Raw genomic sequence first — 27018 nt, forward strand, 5'->3', positions numbered from 1 at the left:
GGCTTGGGAGACGCGGCGCTCCTTTTGCTCAGCCTTCCTGCAGCAGTTGCGATGTCGGATGGATGTTGACTTTCTGCACTGGGCAGTGATATTTCCTGAGAATTATGCAGGAAAGAAAAGGCAGGGCGCAGAAAACGGTGGGCTTAAATCTGCTCCCTGGCCTGGCTGCTCTGGGGGCGCAGGTCCCCTCCGCCAGCGCAGCAGGACGTACCCGCGGGGTCGCTGCCCTCGCCCCAAGGGGCTCGTCCCTTCCTCCCCCCACCCCCGGCCTCCTCCTCCCTCTTTTGCTGGCTCCGTCTGCAAAAGCGGCACAACAGCCCATTCAGCTCTCACTTCTGCACGGAAAAGTAAATAGCAGCGCAGGCACGGGGGCGGTCGCGGGAGCCAGGCGGCTGCCGGACAGCGGGGCACCTCTCTGCTCTCCCTTTGCCGCCTCCTGGGGACGAGGTACCCCCAGCCCCAGGTGAGCGGGAGGGGGCGGCGGGTCCGTGGCGGCTGGCAGCGGCGGCCAGGACACGGGTCAAACCGTGGGGACCAGGCCAGCAGCAGTCACTGCTGCTGTGTCCCATACCTGGGGGGGGCCTGGGCTGCATCCACGGTTCCCAGCGTCACCTCCAGCCTCGCACTGCTGCAGCCTCAGCATCTCCTCCCTGCGGCCTCGCCGCCACCTCCAATTCAGCCTGGCCAAACCCAACCTCGTCCTTCCTGCGTAGGCTCGATTTGCTTTAGGCAGTTTAACGGTGGATATCGTCAGTCCAAAACACTCCAAACAGCTTAAGGTAAGTAAGTTTGGCATCAGCTTAGCACAGTCTGCGGGCAGCGTATGCCCAGCTTGGCTGGCAGCCAGCGCTGAGGGAGCGAGGTGAGCGGGGTTGTGGGAGAGGGGAGATTTACCATTAAGAGAAGGGCTGAAGCTCAGAAAGCCAGCTTGATTACAAATCATGAACCTGCTTGCCTTACAAAGAACGAGCTAGGGTTGTGTTAATAATATTGCTATCATCTCGTACAGCTCGAGAGGATTTTTATGCTAGTGACAAGGAAGAAAGAGGGGCTCTGCTCCAAGCCCCTGCCCCACCACTGACCCTGGACTCCTGCTGAGCCCCTCTTTAAGTGAATCTAGACAACCCAGGCAAAATCTCTTTCCGAAAGGGGACCGGCTATCAGCGATCTTCAAGGTAAAGCTTAAATTTTGACACTAAATATTTATTTTCTCTTTCTTCTGCTTTCTTTCTCATTTACACCCAGTTCTAGAACAAGAGGCTATCAGAGCTGCCCCATGGCTCTGAGTAATGATCCACATGTCCCAGCACTCGGTGGCCCACAGTGGCAGTAGCTGATGCTGTTTTGGGAGAGCGTGGGAGCCTGGCCCCACTCTGCAGTCCCTGCCCGGTGCCCCCACCAGCACCCACAGGGCTAGGGATGGTGGGGACATCCCTGCCTCTTCCCTTTAATAGCATGGCCCTTTGCCACTTTATCCGGTCCCTCTTGACCCTACTGACACCGGCTGCCTCCACCGCCTCCTGGGCCAGCAAAGTCCAGGAGTTCCCAGTTCCCAGCAGCGTAAAAAGTACTTTCTTTTGTCTGGTTGAAACTGTGTCCTGCTAGTGCCCCCTAGGCCTGCTGCTGTAGGATTTGGTGAATAACAGACCTGCACAGATTTCACTGCTGTCAGGAGGGATCCTTCCCTCTCCTCTGTCCTGCCTCACAGCATGTCTCCTCCAGCTGTAGGTGATGTCCACGATGGGGCTTTCCCCAGGCCCCCTCCTGCTCGCTGCTGTGCTTGTGCTCCAGGAAGCAGCTGCCAACCGCTGCCCTCCAGCCTGCATCTGTGACAACATCAGGACCCACGTCCTGTGCCTGAACAGGAACCTCACGGGGATACCTGGCACCATCCCGCAGGTGAAGGTGGGGGGGACGGGGGGGGGGGGGACGGAGGCACATGCAACCTCTGGGCAATCACACCACATGCCACCGTGGTCCTTGTCCTGGCGTATCGGGGTACCTAGCGAGCCTCTTCACCTCGTCCTCTGCATTTGGCACATGGAGGGCTAGGGGGACGGAGGGCGTGAGGCCAGCCAAGTTCGGCCAGGACCGGGCTCATAAAGTGCTGGCAACGGGCACATAATTCAGCTGAACCAAAAAGACAGCTCACCACTTTCCATGCCATGGGTCATCATGGCCCCAGCTTAACCCTGCTGTTATGAGATGGGTGATAAAATAAGCCTAGGACAGGAGGGTGTAGGGACCACACTGATACTACCATAATGAGCCCAGCTCCAACATGTTCGGTCACTTTTGGGCAGGAGATGAAGTGGGGGAAGGTTGGGAGTTTAGCTCTGGAATAAATCCACGCTTGTGTTATCTACAGATCACCAAAAAGCTGGATCTCTGGGGCAACAGCTTCAAGGTCATCCCTGCAGGAGCTTTCCTCAATATCCCATACCTCACACACTTAAATCTACAGCACTGCAAGGTGGAGAGCATCGAGGAAGGAGCTTTCCGGGGACTGGGAAGACTGGTCTACCTCAACCTGGCCTCCAACAGTATAGCCTCCATCTACCAGGAGTCTCTGGATGGGCTGTCTTCCCTCCAGCAGCTCATCCTGGAGAAAAATCGGATTGAGGAGATCCAGCTGGGTGCTTTCAGCCAGTTGGGGTTCCTCAACTTCCTCAACCTTGGCGAGAATGCCCTGGTCTACCTCCCAGATATGGTCTTCCAGGGCCTGCAGGTGATCAGATGGCTCCGCCTGTCCCATAATGCCCTTCATGTCTTGGGCAACGAGGCCTTCGCTGGCTTGCCCACCCTGAGGAGGCTGAGCCTCGACCACAACGAACTGCAGGCGCTACCCAGTGAGGCTCTGTCAAGGCTCTCTGGGACGACACGGCTCGATCTGGGCCACAACCCCATCACCTACATCACCGAGGAGGCCATCGACATGGCCTCATTGAAGCACCTTCTCTTGGACAACGCAGCCCTCCAGGACATTTCGCACAAAGCCTTCGTGAAGAGCCCCCAGCTGCGCACGCTGGACCTCCGCAACAACCAGCTGCAGGGGCTCCAGCCACTGGCTGGACCAGCGAGCGTAGCAAAAATCAACTTGGCTGGGAACCCCCTGCTCTGCTCCTGCCACCTGCGCCCCTTTCGGGAGTGGATGGGGAGGATGCGGGTGCACGTGGAGGCGGCATGCGCTGGCCCCCCTGCACTCCAGGGACAGCAGCTGGAGTTGCTCAGGCCCCTCGAAATGAGGTGTGGAGACCACCTAATAGGGGCCCGGCTGTCCCCCAGCCCCACTTCTCCTGCTGGGCGGCCGAAGGAGGCTGCAAGAAGAAAGTGCCCAGGGGACTGCACCTGCTCCCCAGATTTCCAGCACAGCAACTGTGAGAACAGAAACCTCCGGGAGATCCCCCAGGGCTTCCCCAGCAACACCCAGCTCCTTGACCTGCGCCAAAATGACTTCCAGGCCGTGCCCCGGGACTCCTTCCCCGGCTTGAAGGGCCTGGTCTCGCTCCACCTGCAGAGCTGCAAAATTGCCGTGCTGCACCCCGGTGCACTCCAGGGCCTGGAGAAGTTGGTCTACCTCTACCTCTCCGACAACAACCTCTCTGCCTTGGAGGCCGCTGCCTTTGATGGTGTTCCACAGCTTGCCTATCTGTACCTGGACCACAACAGCTTCACCCGGGTACCCCAGGGTGCCTTCAGGCTCCTTCCCAACCTCTTCTCCCTCCACCTGCAGCACAATGCCATCGGGCAACTGTCCGAGGGTGACTTAGCAGGGGTGGAGAAGCTACGCTGGCTCTACCTGACGGGCAACACCATCAGCAACATATCCCCTGCAGCCCTGCGTCCCACCAAGATGTTGGAGAAATTGCACCTGGATGAAAACCGCCTGGAGGAAGTGCCCACAGGGTCTCTCCGGGGCCTGCCTGCCCTCAGCGAGCTGAAGCTGTCCAAGAACCCCATCAAGTCCATGGGGGTTGGCGCCTTCCTGCCAGTGGCCAGCACCCTGCAGCACCTCTTCCTGGACAACATGGGCCTGGAGCGGGTGTGCACAAGAGGGGGGACCCCTAGAGAAAGGGGCCAGGTTGGCCCCATAAAGCTGATGCACTTAGAAATTGCCACGGGGTCCCATTTCATCCCTCCCTGCAGGGCCAGGCTCCTCTAGGAGCTTCTGCCCTGTGGACATCCCCAAAATGCCACTCGCCACTTTGGGAGAAGTTCCACAGTCCAGCCAAGAGGAGATGCTTCCTCGGGTTTGGCCTGAACGTTGTCTTGGTCCAGCGCTCAGCTCTCCAGGGACGATCTCTTCCTCCGCCTGGCCATGTGGGCAGTCATGGGTCCTCCCACATCCTTCTCCACTCTGTCCACAGTTCCTTAATGAAAACAAACAAATGTACTTGAGATCATTCCCACAGCCCCGCTTCCCCAAAGAATCCCCTTCCCATTTGCCTGGATGTATGTCTCCTTCTCTTGTCACCTATTCTCCAGGACTCTTCACTGCTATTATCCTGAATTTCTCCTTCCTCTCAAGAAACTGATATTATTACTATCCTCTTAAGGACTAGACTCCTTTTACATCACCAAGGGATCACTGCAGTGATTCCCAAAATGTGACCGAAACCGGTCAAGTTAATTAAACTATCCCTTCCTTTCAGTGTATTAAACCTGTGTACTGCTATTTAAAACAGCTTTTTCACGGGACCCCCAGACCCAGCACAGACTTTCACAGCCGCCCCAGGCTGTAGGGATTAGCAGTGCGTGAGCACAGATTTGCTCACCTACTCCCACAGGCACTACCTTTGACTCACCCTTGCTTCATTGCAGATTTCCTCGGGTGCTTTTGCTGGCCTTGGGCCCAAGATCAAAAGTCTCTACTTGGAGAACAACAAAATGAGCCGTATCCCTGACATGCGCAGCTTCACGGGGCTGGAAATCCTCAACCTGCGAGACGTCCCTTTCCGCTGCGACTGCCAGCTCCTTCCCCTGCGCAGGTGAGCTCTGTGAGGTGGCAGGGCCCATGGGGCCCACGGGAAATAGGGAAGGATAAGGAAATAAGGAAGAAACCTTCCCTGGGAGGGTGGTCAGACACTGGTTCAGCAGCCCAGAGCAGCTGTGGGATCTGCATCCTTGGAGATACTCAAAACTCACCTGGCCAAAGCCTTGAGCAACCTCATCTGGCTTTGAAGTGAGCCCTGCTCTGAGCAGGGGTTGGACCAGAGACCCCCACCATCGGTCCCGGCTGACCAAAACCTCTCGGTGGTTTTAAATGGGAGGTATATCAGCTCAGGAAGGACAACGGCTCTGTGCCCTTGTGTTCGCTCTGGGCCATGCCCAGCCATGAGAGCCTTCTGGTGGTCCACACGCGGGGCAGATCTCCCCAAGCCCTGCACGGGCCACCCACTCCTTTGTCAGGCCCAGGGCTGCGGGTCCAGCACTGACACCCCTCAACACTGGTGAGAGGCAGCTGGATCTGGCCCCAGCCTGCACCAGGTCACAGGCACAGAGCTCACCTCTGCCTTCACGCCTTCCCGTTCCTTTCTCTGATTTCCTGCCACCTTTGCAGGTGGATCGACAAACTCAATCTCCGTGTTGGGGCCACCTGCGGGTCCCCTGCTGAAGCTCGGGGCCGGAAGGTGAAGTTTTCCACCATCTTCCAAACCTGCCCTGGCTGGGGCCAGGACAAGGCCACAAGAGCCAGTCCTGACAAGGCCACAACTGTGAGCAAGCCCAGCAAACAAAAGAGATTGGGAAAACCGCCAGCCAAGGGCCCCAAGAAGAGCAAGGCTTAGGAAAAGAGTGCAGGATGCAACGGGGCCTTCCCTACCAGGAAGCAGCTTAGTGGGAGCAATTTTCCTGGACTTGTCTCCGCTGCAGCCACCCAGATATTGTACAGGGTGCAAAGGAGAGAGCTTGGCGCAACTGGACCGATGCTGATTTGTCCTGACCAAGGATCTGGGACCTAGGTCTTGTTTGTGCAGGACAAGACAGAGGCACAATAAGCTGGAAAGAAGTAGGGCAGAAGCTTTGGTAGTGTTTGCAACACGCTTCATCTAGTGACTCAAACTGAGTCAGACAAAACAGGATAATTATTTTCACAAGGCTTCTTCATCGACACAGGACAGGTGCAATCACCAACTGTTTTTTGTTTTTTTTTTTCCTTCACCTTGTAGGACAGGTGTAATCTACAGCAGGTTTTTCTTTATATTGTTTTTAGGGATATTGATGTTTGTGATTTAGCAGCTTCAGAAAACACTGAAGAGCCCTGAGGAGGACAGCAAAAAGCACTGACATAATATCCTGCACTGGCTCAAAACTTAAAAATAAACACCAGAGAAAACATTTCCTGAATTCCCAGAAGCTATTAAGAATTAAAACAAAAGCAGATATAAAACTTTCTATCTTTCTGCAAGATTCGATTAGTTGTTCCCACATCCTTTTCCTAAGTGATGTGCCCGACCTATTCTCCAGAGCATCCCAGGGCTTCCAGGTTTGCATTTCCCCTCTCTCAGGGGAAACACAAGAGGATTCCTTTTTTATTAAGTCAGAAAATCAGCATTTTGTTCAAATCGGGAACACTTTGAAGGCAAACACTTACAGCCATTAAATGAGCACGAGGGGTGTGGAACAGATGTAGCAAAGAACAGCAGAAGAAAGGCTCAAGTCCTTTGGAAGATAACGTGCCGTGGAGACAGCTGGCCTTATCACAAACATGGGGAAAGGTGAAATCACAGAGGGAAGGAAAGAGAGAAATGCCCTAAGGCATCTATTGCAGGCTTGTTACTCAGACCACAGAGCTGGCGAGCGGGCACAGGCAGGCATGCAGCAAGCCTTACTACATGCCTCGGGCAAAACCAGACATAAATGCCACATGCAGGTATTTTTGGAAGGAGAGACACTGCTCTCCATCTGCTGGGGGGAAAGGGAATAAGAGAGTTTATATAAATTTATATAAAATTCATTTATACAGTTTACTTTTTACTAATGTAACAGAATATAAAAGTGCATATAAAAGAATATATACAAAATTCTATATGGAAGTATTTTTCTTTCCCTTTTTCTATTCACTTCTTTTCTACACTAACTTCCAGAAGAAGTTTCAACCAGAAAAGATGTGTCCTTTGGGACCGGTGCTGTTATTTATTATTTAGCTTCAGGAATTTATCGTCACTCCTATTGGAGAAGCCACTTCCCTGCACTGACTGCTCCTCGGCTGTCTGCTACCTCTGACCTCGTGTCCCAAGCCCACCAGCCCTGCCAGGCCCCTTTTGGGGCATCTCCCAGGCCTGGGGCAGTGCAGCGATGAGCCCTTGGCTGGTGGTTCCTCTAGAGCTGGCTTGACAAAATTGTCCCCATTCTTCAACTACTGTTTCGTTGTTGTTTGGCCTATTTTTACACCACAGGCTCTCCCTCAGTTGCTGTACTTTAGTAACACCCCCAGGAGGACAGCGGGAACCAACCTCCTGAGTCTTTACCCCAGGACCCTCCTTGGCCAACAGGGCTGAAAGGCAAGTCTTTCACTCTGCCAGAAATCACTTCGGCTGCTTTAAGCTCTTAACTCTCTGGCTCCTCTTTTTCATTACCACCACACAGTTCAATCTGTGCATTAGGGACCAGGAGGTTTCTTTTTCCACTTGGCCATACCTTCTCCCAGGCACCCCAGTTCTTGCAAACCCCATTCCCATTCTGCTTCAAACACTCTTTCCCTGGCAAATCATCCAGCACAGACAACCACCCCTCCATTTTCCTATGGGAAGATGCCATGCTGCAGGATCACGATGTCCCCCTTGTCCTCGCCCCCCCCCCCCCCCCAGCCCACGTGCTGGTTTGCTTTGCCCTTTCTGAACAGCTTTCCTGACTGCCTTTCCTCCACAGAGAATTTCTCCAGCCCTTCCAGACTCTCTCTTAATCCTAAACAGCAGCGAGCAGCGCTGGCACACACCCACATCTGCCCTCCCTGTCTCTCCTGTCCGCAGCCGATGGCCATGATGAGACTTTCCCTGAGCTTCCTCCTGCTCTCAGCCATGCTCTCACTCGGGGAAAGAGCTGCAGGATGCTGTCCGCTGTTATGGAAATTAGGCTTGTCGGCCACCAGAACAGGGCCCGACCCTAGGTTCCCGCAGAAAAGTTGAGCCAAATCAAAAGAAATTAAATAATTAAATTTTAATGACGCACGTGCAGTAATTACAGCTCGAGCTGGGTGCCTCCAAAGAAGGACCCCGAACAAAGAAAGCCCTGGGCAATTATAGCTTTTTCAAATTAAGTTTCCCACCCCTCACACGGTAGTTCAGACCAATAGTAATTTTTAGGTCTGGGGGTCTCCTGCTCCTTATTGGGTCTCATCGTTGTTCCTAGGCAGGCTGTTTTTCTCCCTTATCTTTACTGTTGCGGTCTCTGCTGACGGTTGTACCTTCGTTTCTTGTTGGGTCTTACTGTTGTCTCTCAAGGTCCTGAGGAGGAGGAGGTGATTCTAAATCATAACAATTAACACTGCCCCAGCAGTGAGCTGAGGCTTTGTCCCTCAAGGTCCTAATGCCCTAATGCCCTGCACTGGTCTTATTTCAAAGCCTTGACACCCTCCCTTTCGGAGTGTGAGACGCAGGAATGCAGACTGCTTGTAACCTCCTTATCTTCCCAGCTGGAACCAGCTCTGAGGCCCTTTCCTTACTGGACTAAGTAAAAGTTCATTATTTTATCTAAGTGCAGCCTAAGGCTTCAGCAAATTTAGCTACTCATGCTAAGCAAGTTTTATATAAGTTGTGCTAAGCAGCTACCTCTAGACAGTTTCAGTTCGCTATTCCTTAACACCCGCCACCCTGCGCCTGCAGTTGCTTCTTCTGCAGAGTGAGGTGTGTGAAAAGGGGCCTGGTGCCTCACAACGTCCCTCAGGTCAGGAGGTGGCAGGGGAGGGATGTTTTGAGATAGGTGGGGGCTGAGTATTTAGCAGAGCCCCTGCCTCACCTTGCACAACATATTTGTGCTACAGGGAAATGGGCTGGAGGAGGCCTGGGAGGCTCCCAGCAGAGAGAGGCTAGAGAAAGCTCAGCTGCCAGCTGGAGGCAGCTTGAGACCCAGCTCCAAATGCCAAAGGGGTCAGCACAGACACAGCATGTGCAGACCCACCTGTGCTCAGGGCTGCAAAGCTGCAGGTGCTGAGGACCCTCGACCCTCCCAGCTGCTGAGAGCTCAGGGAAGGTGCTAACCAGACAGCCTGAGAGTAGCTCACCCCAGTGCCATGTCAGTGATATGACCCTGCTCTCCTTCTCCTGGGAGGGCTGGGGGGAAAGAATAAAAAAGTTGAGTAAGAAGTAAACTGTGTAAATGAATTGTATATGAATGCAGATAATATAATAGAAGGTCTGAGTGCATATAGAAGAATATATACAAAATTCTATATGGAAGTATTTTTCTTTCCCTTTTTCTTTTCTTACCCTACACTAACTTCCAGATATTTCAACCAGAAATGTGTGTCCTTCGGGCACTGGTGCTATTTTTTATTGATAGCTTCAGGAATTTATCATGATTTCCCCTTGGAGAAGCCACTTGCCTGATTTGTATGTCTGTGCACACATTTCCAATAAATATCCCTTCTTTTCTTTATGACTGACTTGGCTTTTTTCTTTCTCTTCCATCTCCCCTTAGAAAACACACAGGGACTGATTATGTCTTGGTTTCAGTAGTGGGGGTAGTTACGCATGACCCTTTTTTATGGCAACCATACAACCAGCTTCTACCTCCAGTCTCCCCCACTCCAGGGCCAAAACAGTTTAAACCGGTTTCCTGCAGGAAGCAGCAAGCTCAGTCTTTGCCAGCAATTGCCAGGACCTGAGTTTCCTGGGCCAGCTGTGATTCTTGCCTGGAAATTTGTGGGAGTATGGCCAAAGGCAGACACTTTGGGGCAAACCCCCTGCTTGGAGATGCTGTTTTCCTGGGGGCTTCCAAGAGACACTCCTACAACAGCCAGCCAGCACCCAGCCTTGGCTCGGGCAGGTACAGCGCTTTCTCACCTATGCGGCAGGAGGAAACAAATATGGAGGTAGAGGATGGTAACCCAAAGAAGCTGAGCCAGGATTAGAAATGGGTTTGAGGGAGGTTCAGGAAACATGACGTTCTTCGACCACCTGGACAGCTCCAAACTGAGACTTGTGCCCTGTGCTGCCATCCTGTGCCTGAGTTCAGTGGCACTTTGACACTCACGCTGTAATGTCTTCACTTTCAGCCCTCTTCCCCCCCACCTTTGCTAATCCTCGTATTTTGCTGACCCAGCAGGCAATATACAAGCCTTTGGCCTCTTCCTCAGTTTAATCCACAGGGCTTTAGGGTACAGATCATTGGTCAAATCTACAGAGGGCCTGCTAAAAAAGAAAAAATTCAAACTGTGCATCATGTGCTCTGCAGTTCTGGGGTCAACAGCAAGAAATTAAGTTAATCAAAAAAGTCTCTCATTCCCCCAAGAGGCATCATCCTTCCTTTTCCTTTGTTTTTCAGCCCCTTTTGCTCTTCCTATCCCAGCCCTCTCAGGGGTTGCATGGCCTAGAGCAGGGGGCACAGCACAGATGTCCTTTGATGACAGCAGCTGATTTCCTGACTCACAGGACATGCACACAGCTCCTCAGATTGCAGCTCACCACCTCCAGCCACAGCTGATATCCCAAACTGCCCCTCCACGCTGTGGCAGCCCCACTGGGGTCTCCTGCTCAGAAACATGCCTTCGGGGCCAGGCATGCACCACCTCAGCAGTCACTCCGGTCACGTTTGTCAGTAAGCCTGTTGCTTTTCTGGAGTCCGTTTCCCAGGGCTTAAAATTACAAGTCTAGGGGAAATCCTCTTGCACGCCAAGAAAGCAGAGCTGCGATGTTGCAAGGTGATCCGCCTTGACAAGACAGGGCCCTTTTGGTCTCCTGCTCCGCTTTGTCAGGGCCTTCCCCAAAAGAGCCACAAGGTGAAGCACAGGCTGGGGGATGCTCCAGGTTCAGTCTGTGACCTCCTGCTTTATGCTGCTGACAGGAATGGGAAGCTCTGAGGCTCCAAACTCAGCCATGGAGGGGTCGATGGTTTCCTCTTTCACCTGCACAGCAATGACTAGCAAAAGATGGAAAGAGAGATAAATCAACCCATGCTGCCGTGCTCTATCTGCAGCACCCCAGCACCAGCCCTGTTCATACAGACACTCAAATGCCTCTAGTTTCCAGCCCATTTCTTGCAGATCCCTTACAGAAAGCAGTCCCATCCTGTTGGAACAAACCAATTGTTCACAGCAGCAATCAGGATGGGACTGAACCCTGGCAGCATTCGGCTGTCTGCTCCCCAAAACAACCTCTCCCAGGGCTGAGGGAGGAAATGCCAGGGTGGTCCTTTCCATACCTGCATGGGTCCACACAGGGGAAGTTATACCTGTGAGCAACTCAGACCCTCATGAGGCTCTGTCCACATGCATGCGAAGCACCTCACTCCTCCCCACTGCCTGCCAGGTTTGGTGAGTGATCCAGCTGCCAAATGCTTTTCTGGTCACTGCATCCCTGAGCGCTCAGCGTTGTGGACCATGCTCACATGCTGTGACAGCCCCTATAGGAACTGGAATGGGACAGCACATCTTCTGACACCTCTGTTGTCTCTCCTCCCTAATTGATCTTGCACAGGCACAGACTGCTCAATAGGGCAGCCAGGCCCTAAGCAGGCATCAGCAGTGCCAAGGCATCTAGCTATACTGGTGCCATTGAACCTCCTAGGAGGCAAACCACCCCAGGGAGAGCAGGTGGAGGCTTTCATCCACTCTCTCCTCAGCCAAGGCAGCAAAGAGTCCCTGCCTTTGGAAAAGTGGGGAAGGACATGGCATAGCTGGCAGCGTGCTGCCTTTCCCTGCCTGGGGGCACCCATGACTTAGCTGCTAAGAGGCAGCACAGGCCTCAAGATGGCTGGTGGCGTGCAGGCACATGTGCTTGCAGGGTAGAGTCGCTTGCTCCCTTACTCTCATCGGGGGCTGGCTCCGGCAAAGCCTTGCTGGCAGCTTTCGCTTCTCGTTTTGTCTTCGGGCCGGGAGGCTTCTTGACAGTCTGCTTGATGGTGCGGGTTTTGGCAGGTATCTTTTTTCCTTAACAAAGAGATAACAAAGTGTGGGGAAAAGTGTGTTTCTTTTCCCTAGAAAAATCAGCAACCCTGCTCCACTGAGAAACCAGAGGCCAGCATGACTGACCAGCCAACTGCATGGTCATTAGCTGCCAACTCGTTACTCAAAAAAACAGTCTAATGAAAGAAAACCTCTACATTCATCATCTCAAAATTCGCTCCTTCATCTTCTCCCTCATTAAAGGCAAGGTACTTCAGCATGTGCTTAATTTCCAAGGAACAGGTCCTGCTGGAATCTGTTAATAGCTTTGCTTACCTGTCTGGCCTAGCCCTAGGAAATGGGCATGGTGGCTCCAAGGCATGGATACTGTAAGCATTATTATTTTCATTTTTAGATAACAAGCTTTATTTTGGTTGAATGTCTTTAGATGTCTTTTCCTCTCTAACCCCTGGCAAGGAATTTCTTGCCTGTCTACACATGATTTGCCACAGCTAACCCCAAATATGACAGCAACAACAACAACAAATGGAACAATAACATCATCCAGCCCCACCACCGGCATCTTCAGTTGTCTTAAGACCTTCTTTCCCTCAGCACAAAGCAGCCGAGGCTGTTCTCTAGCTACCCGGCAGCTGTGGCAAAGAATCTCCCTCTGACCATGGACACGGTGGGGAAAGCAGCACACCTCATGCCTAGAAGCAAGCTCCACCTACACCAGGGCTGACAGAAAACAGACTACAAAACAGATCCTTCCCACACAAACAGCTCTCAGCTCTCCTAGGCAATGGGGGAAACTAAGAAGGATGAAGCTGTGTTATCAAACCCACAGCTGGCTGAGGGCATCCACAGCAAGACAAGGCCTCTCTCTCCTGCTCTGACAGGACATGGACAGGGTTCCTCTAACTGGGCCCAGCCTGCGAGCGAGCGGGAGGGCGCTAATCAAACATCACTCACTCTTCTTTCCATAGGGTTTCTTCTTCTTCTTGGGCACCTCCTTGGCCTTCACTGGAGTTGTGGGCTCTGTCATGGAGACGAGAGGGAAACGAAAGCCAAGTCCCATAACCAGTAGGTAACTGGGATGAAGTGACATAAGCGAGAGACAAGATATACCCGTTCCCCCCGAGCCAACGCCCTCTCCCCAAGACAACCAGCTGAGGGGATGGCAGGGCCCTAGTGCTGTGGCTGTGCTCTGCTTCCAGGCGAGGGCCCAGGGCAGCAGGCTGGGGCAGCATAGGGGAGAGAGGCCCAATAGAGATTTGGCAGGGGCAGCAGAGAGACAAGTTTTGTAATTTGGAACAAGAAGAAAAACATCTGCAAAGGTGAGGCAGTGTCCCCCTCCATGACAAGGGAAGAAATAAACTCTTGAGAGGGATGCTCTTACCTTTACAGACTTAGTCAGAGATTTGATGGGCAGAGAAAAGGGAGTGGGGACAGAGCTGGCCCTGCTAGCTGGCTGAGGTTGTAGGTATGCTCAGTAAGAGGGAGGCTGTGCAGGGATAGAACCACCTGGAACTCCTACCCAACTTCAGCAGGAGCAATTCTCTGTTGGTGTGCAGGTGGGAAAACAGAGGGAAACCAAAGCCTTAGGCTGTCTTCTCCCCACCATAGAGTCTTCTCTGCCAGCTGCTAGGCTGTGTGGCATCAGAGAAGGACTTGCAGTAGCCAGCACAGATAAAAGAGGTGAGCTTCTCCTCTCCACAAGGCCCAAAAAAGCAGGAGCAACTCACAGAGCAGGAGGAAGGAAACCTTTGCCTCTAGGCTTGAGGTGTAAGAAACCATAGTGAAGCTTTCACTCACCTGCAGAAACAGGTGGTTGAAGCTGGTAACCCGTCAGCTCACACCACCCCACAGGATAAATGTCTGGAGACTCGCAGTCCACCCACTGGTCATACTCGCTGTCCCAGCCATCAAAATGAATGCTGAGGAGACGGTGGACCACACGCTTCACTGTGGCCACACAGATGAGCCGGGGCTCCATCAGGTCCACTGCTTCCACTTTCATGCCTGCCTTGAAGCCATGGTTTGGGCAGTCCTGGATGCAGGGGGAAAAAAAAAAAAAAAAAAAAAGAAAAAAAAACAAACCCAAGGCAATCGCATCCAGTCCAAGCCCCCATCTAGACACCAATGCCCTAGAACAGCTACAGACTTGCCTCCAGTCTAAAGCAAGCAGAGAAAGAACAAGCCCACATCTAAGCAATGCTAGGGACTTCAATTCCCCCATCCAATTTTATAGTAGAAGTGGGCACATGAACAGATCCAAGGCCAGCTGTGTCCTTAGGGAACCTCAGTGCAGCATTAAGAAATGAGAGTCTAAACTAGGAGGAACAGCACGCAGCAGTTAAAGGACATCTGATCAAACCCATAACCTGAGACAGAGCTGGGAAATCAGAAAAAGAGGCATGGGCCTGAGTGCCGCAGCACAGTTTTGCTGATGCCAAGCAGACCTCCTCTACCCAAGTGCCAGCTGCATTTCCACAGGCAACAAGTAGTGCAGAACCCACCAGTAGCCTAGAGCTCTTAGAAACACTATAGAATGGCAGGTCACCCTCAGAGCAACCAACACACTCTTACACCCATGAAGGGATGACCCTGCTCATCACAACCAGCCAAACAAGGACTTTATTAAAGACAGTACACACCTCTGTGACTTGGACTCTCCTCAGAAGTGCTGACTGCTGGCACAGAGGAGCCCAGGAGAAACACCCAGACCTCCTGGGCTTCTCCTTGCTGACTGCAGGCATCCCTGAATATCTCTTCCCTCAGGCACCACTCACCGTGTTGAAGAGCCGTGCTGGAACAGGTCTTGACTTTGTCCTTTCCAGGTAACTTTCCCAGTTGAAGGTCTTTGCATCTTGCCCTGTAGCAGGAAGAAATGGTCAGAGGGAAAAATGCAGTCGCTGGGCAGACAAGTGGGAGAAAAGACAGAATGGGCAGGAAGAAAACACAGCAACCACTTGCGAAGCATTTCATTAATCAGCACATACAGCCTGATGTTGAACATAAATCTATTGCAGACTCCATGGAAGTCCAGCACCCCCACCCAGTGGGGAAACTGAGAAAAGCACAAGCTGCAAACACTGAATACCCACATCCATCATATATCCAGGCCACAGAGAAAGGGAAGGAAGAGACAGAGAAGTAGTATGTTAAAAACACACCACTAAGACCACTCTTTCTCCCACCAGCAGAAACATCAAAAGAAAGGCAGAAGAGCAGGAGAATACTGGACTGAAAATGCTGCCACACAGAAATTCAGAGCAGGCCTTTTGGGGTATGGCCAGATAAGACAGTAAAAAAGCTCCTAAACTGACTGTAACTCCAGATTTTTCAGAAATAAATCAGTCTCACACTTATTCACACAAGAAGAACAGAGGCAGCTCCTGCCATTTGTAAAATGGAGTCATGCAGCAATGGCTCTGCTTAACCCTTCTCACCTTCTTTGTCCTTAAATCTGGAGACAGTACATCTGTCCTGCTCATCCTCCAGGAGCTAGCCCATGGGTCATTAATGCCCTTTGGAGATGTTACTTCCTTCCACTGAGTGCCAAGATTTGGTATATAGGCCAAGCTGAAGTGGACTGGCCTTATGAACCAGCTCCATCTTCCAAAAAAACAGGCAGTTTGGGACATCGTGGTTCTGGTTCATCTGAACCTGACACCTCTCAGAAAAGCACAGCCCAGTGGCTTCTGTGTGCAGGTTTATTCCTGAGGGCAGACGGGTCCAAACCTCACCTTTTGGAGGAGTCAGGTCGATGCTGTTCTTCTGGCAGAAGTTGACAGGGAAGATGGCGTGCGAAGAGGCATGGTAGCAGAACCAGTCAGAGCCATCTGCAGATGTGGCTCCATCAATGCTGATCATAAGATACCCATCCAGGAGGACCTGTGACAGAAGTGAAAGGGCATGAGTAGAGAGCTTAGCTTGCTCTAAAGCCTCTCTTCTCAAAGGATCCCCCAAGAGTCCCCATAGCTGGATCACAATCGCCACTAGGTAGTGCAAAGCAGTATTATATGCTCCAGGATGCGTAGCAGCTTCTCATGATATGTTAGTCAGCACAAGCTAATCCCCAAAGCACCTGTTTCCGCAGGACTGGGACTAACACCAATGTCTTGTAAAAAGAACAGGGATATAGATGATCAGGAGCTCTGTCCTCTCTCAGAAACAGACTTTACTGGCAGCCCAGAGCCCCTCTACACCAGCCAGGTGATGGGTTTGTTAGAGGGCTGAAGGGAAGGGCACCACTTCCAACAGCGTCAGGGCTCATCCCACCCTGTCACTCACTGGTAATTGTTGCCTAGCAAATTTGATAGGCATGACCACCCTAACATCTTCACATTTCAGAGCAGCAGCTGAAGGGAACGTTTTCTGGACACAAAGGACTTTCCTAGCATCCCCTTGCCAAACCCTGTGCATCAAAGTCCTCTGCTGTGGCCTCTACAAGAGTAGACAGCTTCTTGAGGGAGCAGAAAAAGCTCACAGCAATACTACATTTCAAGACATGCAAAGCATCACATTGAGAAAAGCTGGCTGAACCATTTACTCCCTACACTAGCACAGGACCAGAGGTCACTGCCACCTCATGAGCAAATACAGGAGGAGAGGCACCCATCCTTAGCTTCCCACACTGAGGAATGCCGCCCATGAATTTATACACCACTCCCCACACAAAGCTTACTTCACAACCCTTCCCTCAGCCCTTTCTCTCCTCAAGGCAGAATGGCAGAGGCCTCTCTTTAGGCCCTCCAGGAATTGCCAAGAGTCTCCTGTGAGAGCAGATCTTTCCTATTGAGCGTCCGAGGATGAGGGAGAGGTGGTTGCCGACCACACGCTGGACAGTTAGCTTGCAGGCCAAACACACTCATCTTCATGTTGTCCTCCGAGGCGTGCATGGACAACATCAGCCTGTCACACTACTGAGCTAACACCCCAGTCCCCTCCACACACCTGCTGCCTACCTCTGTCTGATAGCCCCTCTTTACGGCCTTCTCCTCTCTCAGAGGAACTCCTACCCAGTCTTGTCTGTTTGCAAAGGTCTGAGGAGAGGCTGGGATGTCTCAGGTAAACACAGCAGAGCCCCTTCCCTGCCCCCAATCAACCTTACCTTACAAACAGTGGCCACACAAATGTTGCCCAGATTGAGGGGGTCAATGGCCTCCAGTTTCATGCCTTCCTCAAACCATCCGCCTTCAGCATAGACAGCCCGTACCTTAGGGAGACCACAGGCATATCATGCGCTATGGGAAAGTACCATCCTGACACCAACCACCCCAAGCGTAAACAGGATTAGAGCTTCTTTAGTTGGCTCAGCCCAAGCTGGAAAGGGAGACAAAGAACAAAAAACCCCAAGAAGTACAAAGAGGGAACCAGCCCAATACTGTCTCTGTGCCAGTCAGCTCCTGCCAAGGCCTTGGCCAGTCACAGAGCCAGGCCCAGTTCTGCTTCACAGCAAAGTAAACCTCCTCCCAGTCTTCATCCTTACTAATATGATCCAACCCCTTTTCCAAACTGGTATCTCCCATGCAATCATCTTCCCTCACCCACTCAGAGCTCCAAACAACTGCTCACCCTTCAACAGAGTCCCTCAATCTGATATTGTCTTTTGGCTCTTTCATCCTTCTGTTTTCACTTACCCTGCCAAATCTCAGCCTTCACACCCCAATTACCTCACTGCCCCATTGCTGTAAGGGGGACAAGCGAGTCACCCTCAACAACCCACAGAGCATCATATACCCAAGGACGAAGTGGTATCATTGCTTTCTTTGCTGTGGCCACCACAGAAAGTGAGGGCTGTCCTACCTTCTTGAAGAGATAGGGGACAGCATCACAGTAAATCTTCCGGAAAGTGGGATGGTTCGCCATGTCACTGCGCTTTTCTTCTGTGAGGAACAAAAGAAAGAGGTGAGAAATGTGAAGCAACTGCAATAACAAAATATCCTGACTATCATCTGGTGAGAGCTCAGCAGCTATAAGAGAGCTAGATCAGAGACCATGATAAGAGTAATAGAAAGAACAAACAGGTCAATCCATCTACACCTTCCCATAACATGGGCTGGGAGGCAGAGCTTGCTCAAAAGCAGATGGCAGCTGGTCTTCCTGAGCACCAGTGATAACACCACTACATGCAGCTGTAATCACCAGGAAGAGACAGCAAGGAAGCGTGGGAGAAAAAACAAAAAGGATCAACAAGGTGAGCAGCTCCAGAGCTCAAGTTTTGCCTTTTCTGGCAGACTAAGCTAAGCAAGAATTCTTCTGTTAAGTCCAGAAAAAAGTCTCAGAAAAACACAACCTGGTGGTATCGTCTTACGGAAACCAGCACGAATTTTCTTAAAAAGACCATAAACATCTTTGATATTGCAGACTATGCACTCTCACACTGCAGGGACAGACTACCTACTTCAGGTGAGAAACCCTACAATCTCTGCGTCTGGACCTGTGACAACAAACTGCTCAGCTTTTGTCTGTCCAGGGGAAAAGGTGGCAGACGTGTGGCTGTGCAGAGGCCTTATCCACCCGGTCTCAAAATAACTGCCTGGCTCCCAGCATGTTGAGACTGGTGCCAATAGCAGGGACCAGGCAGTTCATAGCAAACCAGGAGATGGCTGTGGTGGCCTGATCCCTACCCGTCTTCTTCATGCTGTGGCCCACTCTCCGTGACCAGCCCACAGGATGGATGAGAGGGCTCCACATGTGGCACCAGAAGTCGTCATCGCTGTCACCGTCCTCGTAGAGAAGCCTCAGTCGGCCCCCGATCACTGTGTCCACCACCGCCATGCGTGTCCGGGACACGTGGTTCTTGTCCACCACCTCCACTCGCATGCCTTGCCGGAAAGAGTACTTCATGCTCTCTGCCATCTGGCAACAATCAACAGAGGAGGTGAGATCAATCACCTCTGGTGTCTTCTTCCTCCAAACACCTCAGAGAGCGGCTTTCCCCACAGACATCCTGACTGACTCCCTGCACTGCCCAAAGCTGACTGGCAGACACTTCTGGGAAGGGATGCATGGAAGCAGACTCGTCGAGGGGATGGGAAACTGCTAGCCCCATGCACAGCGGCACGGCTGGCCATTTGCACCCCAAGTCTCCCCTGCCCTATGGCTTCCTAACAACTCCCCCCATCCTTGTGTGGCAGCCATGCTCAGCCAATGCCCTGTGTAAATGTTCTGGAAGGTGAGCAGCAATGAATAGTTCATCTGAAAAGTCGTAAGCATCACTTCTGTTTAGCAGGAACCGGGTGTGGAATTAGGTGCCTTTTTCAGTCATGAAAGCAGCCATAAGAGTTTTAACGCTTGCAGCAGTCAGAGAGGTCTAGCTTCCCAAAGGGCAACGGGATTTTCAGTTGTCTTTTAAAGAGGTCAGGACCTTGCTTTCAACTTTTCACTGTGATCAAGTGTTGAACCAGAAGATAATCCTATCAGCCACCCCACCTCCAATGCCAAAGCTGCTCTACAGACTGACCTAAAGGCCCAAGCGCATGAAGTCACCGGCTGCCTTCTGACAGATTTTTGCAGACCTCTGATTTATTGATACAGCATAGTCCTACCAATCCATAAATACTCAAAGGCATTTATAGAACACCTGACATTTTGGCACTGGAGATCCCAGAATGCTGTGGGGGTGCTGAGAACCACAGCTCAAAATGAATTCAATGGACACATGAACAGGCCCACATTTGAGTCCAGAAAAGTCTGGAAACGAAGGTTCCCCTCTCCCATCTACTGTTCTTCATCAGGTGGGAGTGGGGAAGCTGGGAGGAGAAACATACTGACAGCATTGGTCTCCCTCTAGCACTTCCCTGACATGAGGGGAGCTCTCAGGTACGCAACGCAGCTCAGGAACAAGCAGCTCCAAAAACCTCTCAGCTTCCTGAGAAGCGACAAAGGAAGCACAAACTACACCAAGCTCAGTGTTACCAGTTACCTTGCACAGAGACAAATCCCATCACCTGCTTTCTTGCCTGCTGTCTCTGGGACCATCTTCCTTATTTGCAGTTTCCCAAAGCTGCCAGCCAGGGGAGAATCGCTCCTCTCACTTCTGCCTGGAGAACGTCTAAACTCAGTGTAGACTACACGAAACAACCACAAGAGCCACAAAGCTCACAGGGCCACTCGCACAGCTGTTTCTGTGCACTTTGAGGGAGCCTGTGCCCCTCATTCCCCAGCAGGCTGCTTTTTGGAAAGGTTTTTTGACTTGCATAGCACTGAAACAGGGCAGAATAACTCCAGGTGGAGCTCCATTGGCCTCTCCTTTCAGCAAAAGAAAATTTATGCCCAGTATTTTGCAGCAACTATGTGACAACAGCTTCTACACCCTTCTATGACCCAAAGGAGAAACTGGTGTGCTAACAGGGCCAGGGGACTGTGCCATTACCCACTGCATTGTGACAGATGTATTCTGAGCATAGCCAAGCACTCACTGTCCCCCATCCTCCCCTGAAACTGCTCTCCTGTCCAGGAGTTGCACAGATCAGAATCAGGAGAGATGTTCCACACGTCTCCTGGCTTTGTTTCTACACAAAACAGTCTTCTGCACTTACCTTGATGTGGAAATCCACGGGGATGGTCCTTGCTCCCACCAACTTTTTCATGAGGTAACCCCTCCAGTCAGTGTATTTGGCATGGATACCTATACAGGCACAGGATAAAAAGCGCATCTTTATGACAATCAGAGTTACAGCACTGCACTAGACATTTCCTCCTCTCTGAGGAGAGTCCATCTGCATTAAAAGGCCTTCTTCACACGCAGACCCTGTACCTGCTCTCAGGCAGAGAGATTCCATGCGCTTGCCCCCACACAGGCTCTAAGGAACCATTGTTACAGAACCAAGTGCACCAAGCAGACATCCAACTCCACTGATCGAGATGTGGAAGTGGTATTACAGCAAAAGATAGGAGTTATACCTAACAAATTTCAGTGTTGCCAGAATCCTGCTAAATTAGCATCCCTCTCCTGCTCACTGAGCAGGGACTGTGGCCAGTGTACTCCCAGAGACAACTGCCCAGGATGTAGGGCCACGGAGTTCCCCCAAAGGCTAAGTCTGGCCGCTGTGTGGGTCAGGAGGAACCTGCATTAGTCTCTGTCCACAGGCCTGACACCAGCTCTGCATCCAGCACCCTTTGAGGCAGCCACAGGGAGATGCAGGGGAAGTCCTCCTGCTTCCCAGAAGACTAAATGCTGCTTATAACTCAGAGCACACATGGAGCTGCAGTCCCAGATACAATGGGAATGTCTGTCCCAGTGCGCTAGAGATAAACCAAGGCTTCTCCACACCGAGATAGGCGCTGACCTCTCTCATCCCACACTCACTCTGTGGCGGCACCAGGATTTTGCTGTTGATGGCACACCAGCCAATGGGATGAATATCCACTGTGCCCAAATTGCACCAGAAATCGTGGCCGGCATCGTTCTCAAAGCCTTCATATCGCAGAAGGGCCCTGTACCCTGCCAGGACAGAGCAGACAGCCAGAGAAAGGCATTAAACATCAGGCATTTCTCCTCTCCCCACTGGGTCCGCAGGCTTATTACCTACAACATGGCTTTCAGAACTTTACATAGGTTATCAGGGCTTCTCCAACCCTTCTCCCAGAGGCAAAGCCACCCCCACAAAGAACCCAGAAACCAGAAGAACATCCAGATGCTGGTTTCCTCCCACCCCAAACCATGACATTTCCAGTTCCAAGACTTCTCAACAGTTACAGAGCTCCAAAGAGCTAATATTTTGCCTGACCAGCTATACTCAGCTCTCTAAAGCTTCTCTTTGAAGTTAGCAGTTCCTGGCCACTGGGAGCTATTTTGGAGGCATACCTGCAGTCTGGATGACGGAAGCAATCCAGTATACCCGGCTGGGGAGCACAGCATCACTGTTCAGCACTTCTACTTTCATACCTTTCACCACATCGTCCCACTGATCAAAAAGTGGCACCTGAAGAATTGAGGCAGCCATGAAGGGAGGGAGGCATTTACAGTCAAAGCGGGGCTCAGACCCTCGTTCTAGCTTTCAAAGCCATGTTTTAGGCAGCTATGCTTTCACCAAGTTTGTATGCCTTACTCTTCCCAAATCTGCAGACAGTCTGAAACACAACTGAACTGTCCCAGGCACCTCAGTGGAATGTTAGTGCAGGATCCCAAAAGGCAGAAAACTGTGTAACACCACTTCACTGCCAACTGTCCTATTATCCCAAAGCAGCTGTTGCCATTCCTCTACGGTATCCAAGTCCTTAATCATCAGGAAAACTGCCATGTTTTCCTGACATATCCTCAAGATGCACACAATTTTGTCAATACTACCACAGACTGCAACTCAAAAGGAGTGGAAGAAGTGAGTTTTAATATGCAGAGAGGACAAGGCTGCTGTAACACCTAAGAATTGCCATTCTTTCATTGAATTGCCTTGGCTACTTGGCCCACAAAGACTGCAAATCAATGTGACAGAAAATGGACATACTGGAAGGGCAGCTGCTGCCAGGCCCAGATGAGCAGAGTTCCTCCCTGCATACCACCCTGGGGTGCCTCCATCCACACAACAGGCAAAGGCAGCTGGGAGCTTTCTGCTACCTGACCCCCCCAGGCACCAGAACTGGTTCCGTCCCAGCCAGCACTGACCCATCACCACTGGCAGCGCTTCTGTCAAGTCCCTGTCTGCTTCCTCTCCAGAACTCATGACCCCTCTGTGGGACCCCCATCCTCAGCTGGGAGGAGCCACCAGCTTCCTTCCTTGCATCAGCTGGGGCCCAGTAACTAGCTTCCCCAGTCTCTCCCCACCACTTGTCACAGGAGGAGGACAGGAGAGCCCCGTGCATACATGTCTCAAGACATGGTGAGGAAGGACTCACATGTTTGAAGCAGCTGACAGGAGCTGCCTTGAAGCCGTGCTCCTGCAGGTACTTTCCCCAGTCAAAGCCCAGGACAAGCGCTGTGAGCAGACATGAGAGAAGAATATCAGGTGAGGGGGCTGTAGGAGAGGCACTGAGCACACAGCTACCCCTAGGCTGCAGCTTGCGACCGCACTGGGAGCTGCTCTGGGAGCAGAGTGCTCTGCCCCAGCACACAGGGACTCTGGATTCCAGTGTATTTTCTCTGGAGGGGAACTAGATCCCACAAACCCCTGGGAACCAGCCCCCACAGAGGTCCAAGTAATTATTAATCCCTGCCATCTCTTGCTCTTCTGGGAGGGCAAGAAAAGGGGTCAGAATTCAGCCCAGGGCTGAAGCACTCTGGAGAGAGCAGGGACCACATCCTGCCTGCTCTAAACCACTCTGCAGCTTTGCTTCTCAGTGCCTCCACTGCAGAGCCACATTAGCAGTGCTTGCCCCCCCAGAGGGTGCTGGGGCAGCGAAGCACTCAGATACTATCCCCACAGGCATTCCTGACCCAAGGCCACAGCTTTGCTCCAGCTGCAAAGTCAGCTCAGGAAGCAGTCCCTCCTGCCACTCCAGGGACTCACTTTTGCCAACGTGGCGGTTTGCTACTCTTTGAGCTGTAGTGACGCATCATCTATAGAGCTGACCAGTGAGCTGACTTGAGTTAATAACAACTCCCCCACAGGCAACGGGGCAGTGAACTGTGCAGTGGGACACCTTTAAATCAGCTTTGCCAGCAGGAGCCAGCACCTCGTGGGACTGTGACTACAGAGCTAACACACCAGGACAAGCTCTGGTTAAGGAAACGCGCAACAAGCAAGAAAGGGGCTGCAACAGTGAATGGGCAGCAACCCACTAGTGCTCTGTTAGCACAGGCAGGGAGAGGGAACAGGGACATGCCCTGCATCAGAGTGATCCACACACACAGTTTGGTATAAGGCAGCACACAGAGGGGAGAGAGAGGACTGCAGAATTTACAGCCCTCAAGGAGTTCCCATTTTTGTGGCTTTCACAGCTGCGTCTCCTCTTATATTGCCTACACTCACCATCCTGGCCTGTCAGCGTCCCATCTGCCAGCTGCCCTGTGCCCTGAGAATGGAGGAACGCCCCAATCTTGGCAGACCAGGCTGCCTTGTGCAGGACTTTAGCTTTCTTTGTCGGTGGCTTCCCCTACAAAAGAAGGAAAGTTAGAACCGAGGGGCAGAGGAGGGGAAAGGAAGCCAGACCCTGCAGCTGGCCAGCAGGGGATAAACCTCTATCTTGGAATGATTTTAAAATCACTACAATCTTTACTAATGCTCAAAGAAACAAGAAGAAACAGCAGGTAAAACATAAGTCTGCCCTTCCTTCTAGGAAGGGCCACTTTTCAGCTGTGGTTGGAACCACAGGCCAGCATAATAAGCCACTGGTAATGGCTGTCAGCTATCTTGCTAGAGAGCAAGCACCTCTCCTGTACAGAGGCACATCCTGTTCCATCCCCAGGAAAAAAGGAAAGGTTTTGACTAACCTGCAGCCTGGCCAGGATGCTGGCCTTCTTGGAGTTTGAGGAGTAGCTTCTGGAGCAGGAGACGCTGCAGAAGCGTTTGGTCTTGGAGAAGAAAGCCTCCCTGGTGCCCACGATCCCACACATCTCACATACAGCTGGCAGAAGAGAAGGCGGCACAAGAAAAATGTGAGTAGCTGGCTGGGTTGATGAACCACAAAGACAAAGCTAAGCCCAGGTAACCTTCTTTGCACTTAGTAGTTCCCCCAGGTAACCCAGAAAATGCAGTTTCAATCTAGTTCTGCTCCCAAACCATAGTCAAGATGCAGTCACACGCCCTTTGGCTTCCCCCAACAAGAATTCCAGCCCTTGTCCTATCACAAACACGCTTTAGGAACGGGAAGGCAGCACAGTACCTGGCTCAGAGCCACTGTCCTCTGTTAGCCGGCCTGTGGATGGCGGGTGCTGGTGCAGAGGGGAGGTTGGAAGCTCTCCTGCTTCCCGGTCCACCACCTCATCATCACTAGACTCATCCAGGCATGAACTGCTGTCGCTGCCCATGCTGCTGTTGTAGCCCCGAAAGCTGTCGTAACCTCCAAAGATGTCCAAGTCATCATCCTCATCATCATCATCTTCCTCCTCCATCCGCTCCAAAGATGAAGTCTTGTGGCGGAAGGGAGACACCAACTAGCAAAAGAACCAGTCTGCTTTAAAACAGGTATTTTACACCACACCCCACAACAAGCCAGCCTTCACTGCCAGAACCCCCTGGATCAGGGAGAGGCCTTGGTGAGAGGGGAGTCCATATAACAAACCCAGATGCAAGAGTCTGAATTCACAGCAGGGAAGTTATTCCCCCTCACACAGGTTCCTTTATTGGTATTTCACATGGTGTAGTCTGCTTTCACAGGGAAAACAAATACAGCTGCAGCTACACAGAAAAAGGCTTGAGGAACAGATGAGACTATGCCCTCCCAGGCACTGTCTCTCCCAACAGCAATACAGCAGCGCAGACACCATCAACAATAACAGCTAAGGTCACCACAAGCTTCCAGCACAGAGGACAAAGCTTCAAACTCCGGTGACCATAGCCTACAAAACCACTTCAGCTTGGCTGTCAACAGAACAAACTTGACTTTGGAGAAAGTTCATGTTCTATGGAAATGACTTAGTCCAGAGCTGGCCTAAGTTTAGAAGCTGTATCAGCAGGAAGAAAGAACAACTTTTGTTAACAGTCTTTCCCTATAACCAGATCTGTCTGCATCTACAGATCTTCTAAGGACAGGTCCCAGAGGCAGCAATTGACAAAAAGGCTCAGAAGTGAGTCCAGTGACTATTTTTCAGACTAGAAGAATCCTGAACTGGGCTCCAAATAAGGGCAAAAGAAGCTGGGAAAAGGTGTTAGCAGTTCAGGAAAGAGCAGCAAGAAGTCAGCATCAGCACAGGGAGTGAGGGAAGAGAAAGATGGATTAGAGCAGCAAGATGAGGCACCAGGAGACAGTTGTTCGTCCAAGAAGGCAGCAACTAAGGATCAGCAGCAAATCCATCCCTTTCCAGTGCTAAATTCCCACCAGTTCCTGGCTCCTGGGTAGCATTACAGAGACATAAACAGGAAGATAACAGACTTCGCTCACTGCTGTCTCCCCACATCCTCCTTTGCTTTCACAAAAAGCAAACACAAACTGCCTAGGTTGTTCCTTGAATGTCGGGGCTGCTTTCCTGCAGGTGCACATCCTCAGGTGGTGTTCCTGATGTCTAAAAGGGACTGGACTCTCTCAAAAAGCACATTTCTCTCCATCTCACCCTTTTCCGGGCACTCACCTTCATTCAGTTCATAAGAAACAAATATCTTTGGATCGTTACTCTTCCACCAAACATGACTGAGAACTTGCAGACGCCTTACAAACTCCCAGGGCTGACAAGCGAGGACAGCACCACCCGTAACCCCATCTCAGAGAGGCGAAGCGAGCACAGAGGCCCAGGGCCGGGCAGGCCCCACTCCCCGCACACAGCAGCAGCCCGGCCCCAGGCAGCGCGAAGGCGGAGACGGGGCGAAGAGCCACGCCGGTTACCACAACAATAGGGCGGCCACGAGGAGGAGGAGGAGGAGGAGGAGGAAAAGGAGGCCTGCTCCCCCGGCTCCAGGCAGCCGTTACCCCGCCACCACAGCCCAGGCCTCGCCCCCTCCCTCAGGGCACCGCGTGGCCCAGGCCCCACCGCCCGCTGCTCCAGGGCTTCCCCCAGCACCCGGCAGGCTGCACCGCAGCCGCGGGACCGGCGGCCTTTCCTTGGCCCGGCTCCGGCCCCGGAGGCACCCCCGGCCCGGGGCCTCTCACCTCCCCCCGCTCCTGCTCCATGGCTCCCGCGACGCCGCTAGCCCGCTTCACGCGCGGGGAGCACCTCCCCCGTCCAGCGGCGCAGCTGACTGGCGGGAGGGAGGAGCCAATCAGCGCAGAGGTTGTTCCCGCCGCGCTCCCCGCGAGGCACGACGGGAGTTGTAGTTCAGCAGCTCTCCTTCGCCGGTGCGGGGAAGGGCGGCCATGGCGTCTCACACGGCCCCTCCACCGGGATGTGCCGGCTGCCCCCCCCTGCTGCCGCGCTGTGGGGCCGGGCCGGCGGT

The 27018-nt window shown here is 52.3% G+C and overlaps 2 protein-coding genes across 3 annotated transcripts; one reads left to right on the forward strand and one right to left on the reverse strand.

Annotated features, from left to right (window-relative positions):
• Nucleotides 1–610: 610 nt before the first annotated feature.
• Nucleotides 611–7010, forward strand: CHADL (chondroadherin like). The gene is made up of 6 exons (XM_026100618.2): nt 611–779; nt 1010–1175; nt 1723–1899; nt 2369–4042; nt 4822–4988; nt 5561–7010. Exons 3-6 carry the CDS (start codon nt 1732–1734, stop codon nt 5784–5786), a joined length of 2235 nt encoding a protein of 744 aa, XP_025956403.1. The 5' UTR covers nt 611–779; nt 1010–1175; nt 1723–1731; the 3' UTR covers nt 5787–7010.
• Nucleotides 7011–8142: 1132 nt separating this feature from the next.
• On the reverse strand, nt 8143–26829 carry L3MBTL2 (L3MBTL histone methyl-lysine binding protein 2). Of its 2 annotated transcripts, XM_026101564.2 has the most exons (17): nt 26735–26829; nt 24815–25085; nt 24423–24556; nt 23962–24085; nt 22889–22968; nt 21861–21978; nt 21363–21497; nt 20593–20681; nt 18679–18910; nt 17855–17934; nt 17160–17264; nt 15793–15940; nt 14836–14918; nt 13859–14093; nt 13016–13081; nt 11963–12085; nt 8143–11076 (listed from the first exon to the last, which is right to left on the reverse strand). In XM_026101564.2, exons 1-17 carry the CDS (start codon nt 26753–26755, stop codon nt 10967–10969), a joined length of 2154 nt encoding a protein of 717 aa, XP_025957349.2. In that variant the 5' UTR covers nt 26756–26829; the 3' UTR covers nt 8143–10966. The 2 variants fall into 2 exon arrangements, with proteins under 2 accessions (XP_025957349.2, XP_025957365.2); XM_026101580.2 differs by lacking the exon at nt 13016–13081.
• Between the last annotated feature and the right edge of the window lie 189 nt (nt 26830–27018).

Source organism: Dromaius novaehollandiae, chromosome 1 (genome assembly GCF_036370855.1).
Source record: "Dromaius novaehollandiae isolate bDroNov1 chromosome 1, bDroNov1.hap1, whole genome shotgun sequence".
In the NCBI taxonomy this organism is placed as follows: Eukaryota; Metazoa; Chordata; class Aves; order Casuariiformes; family Dromaiidae; genus Dromaius; species Dromaius novaehollandiae.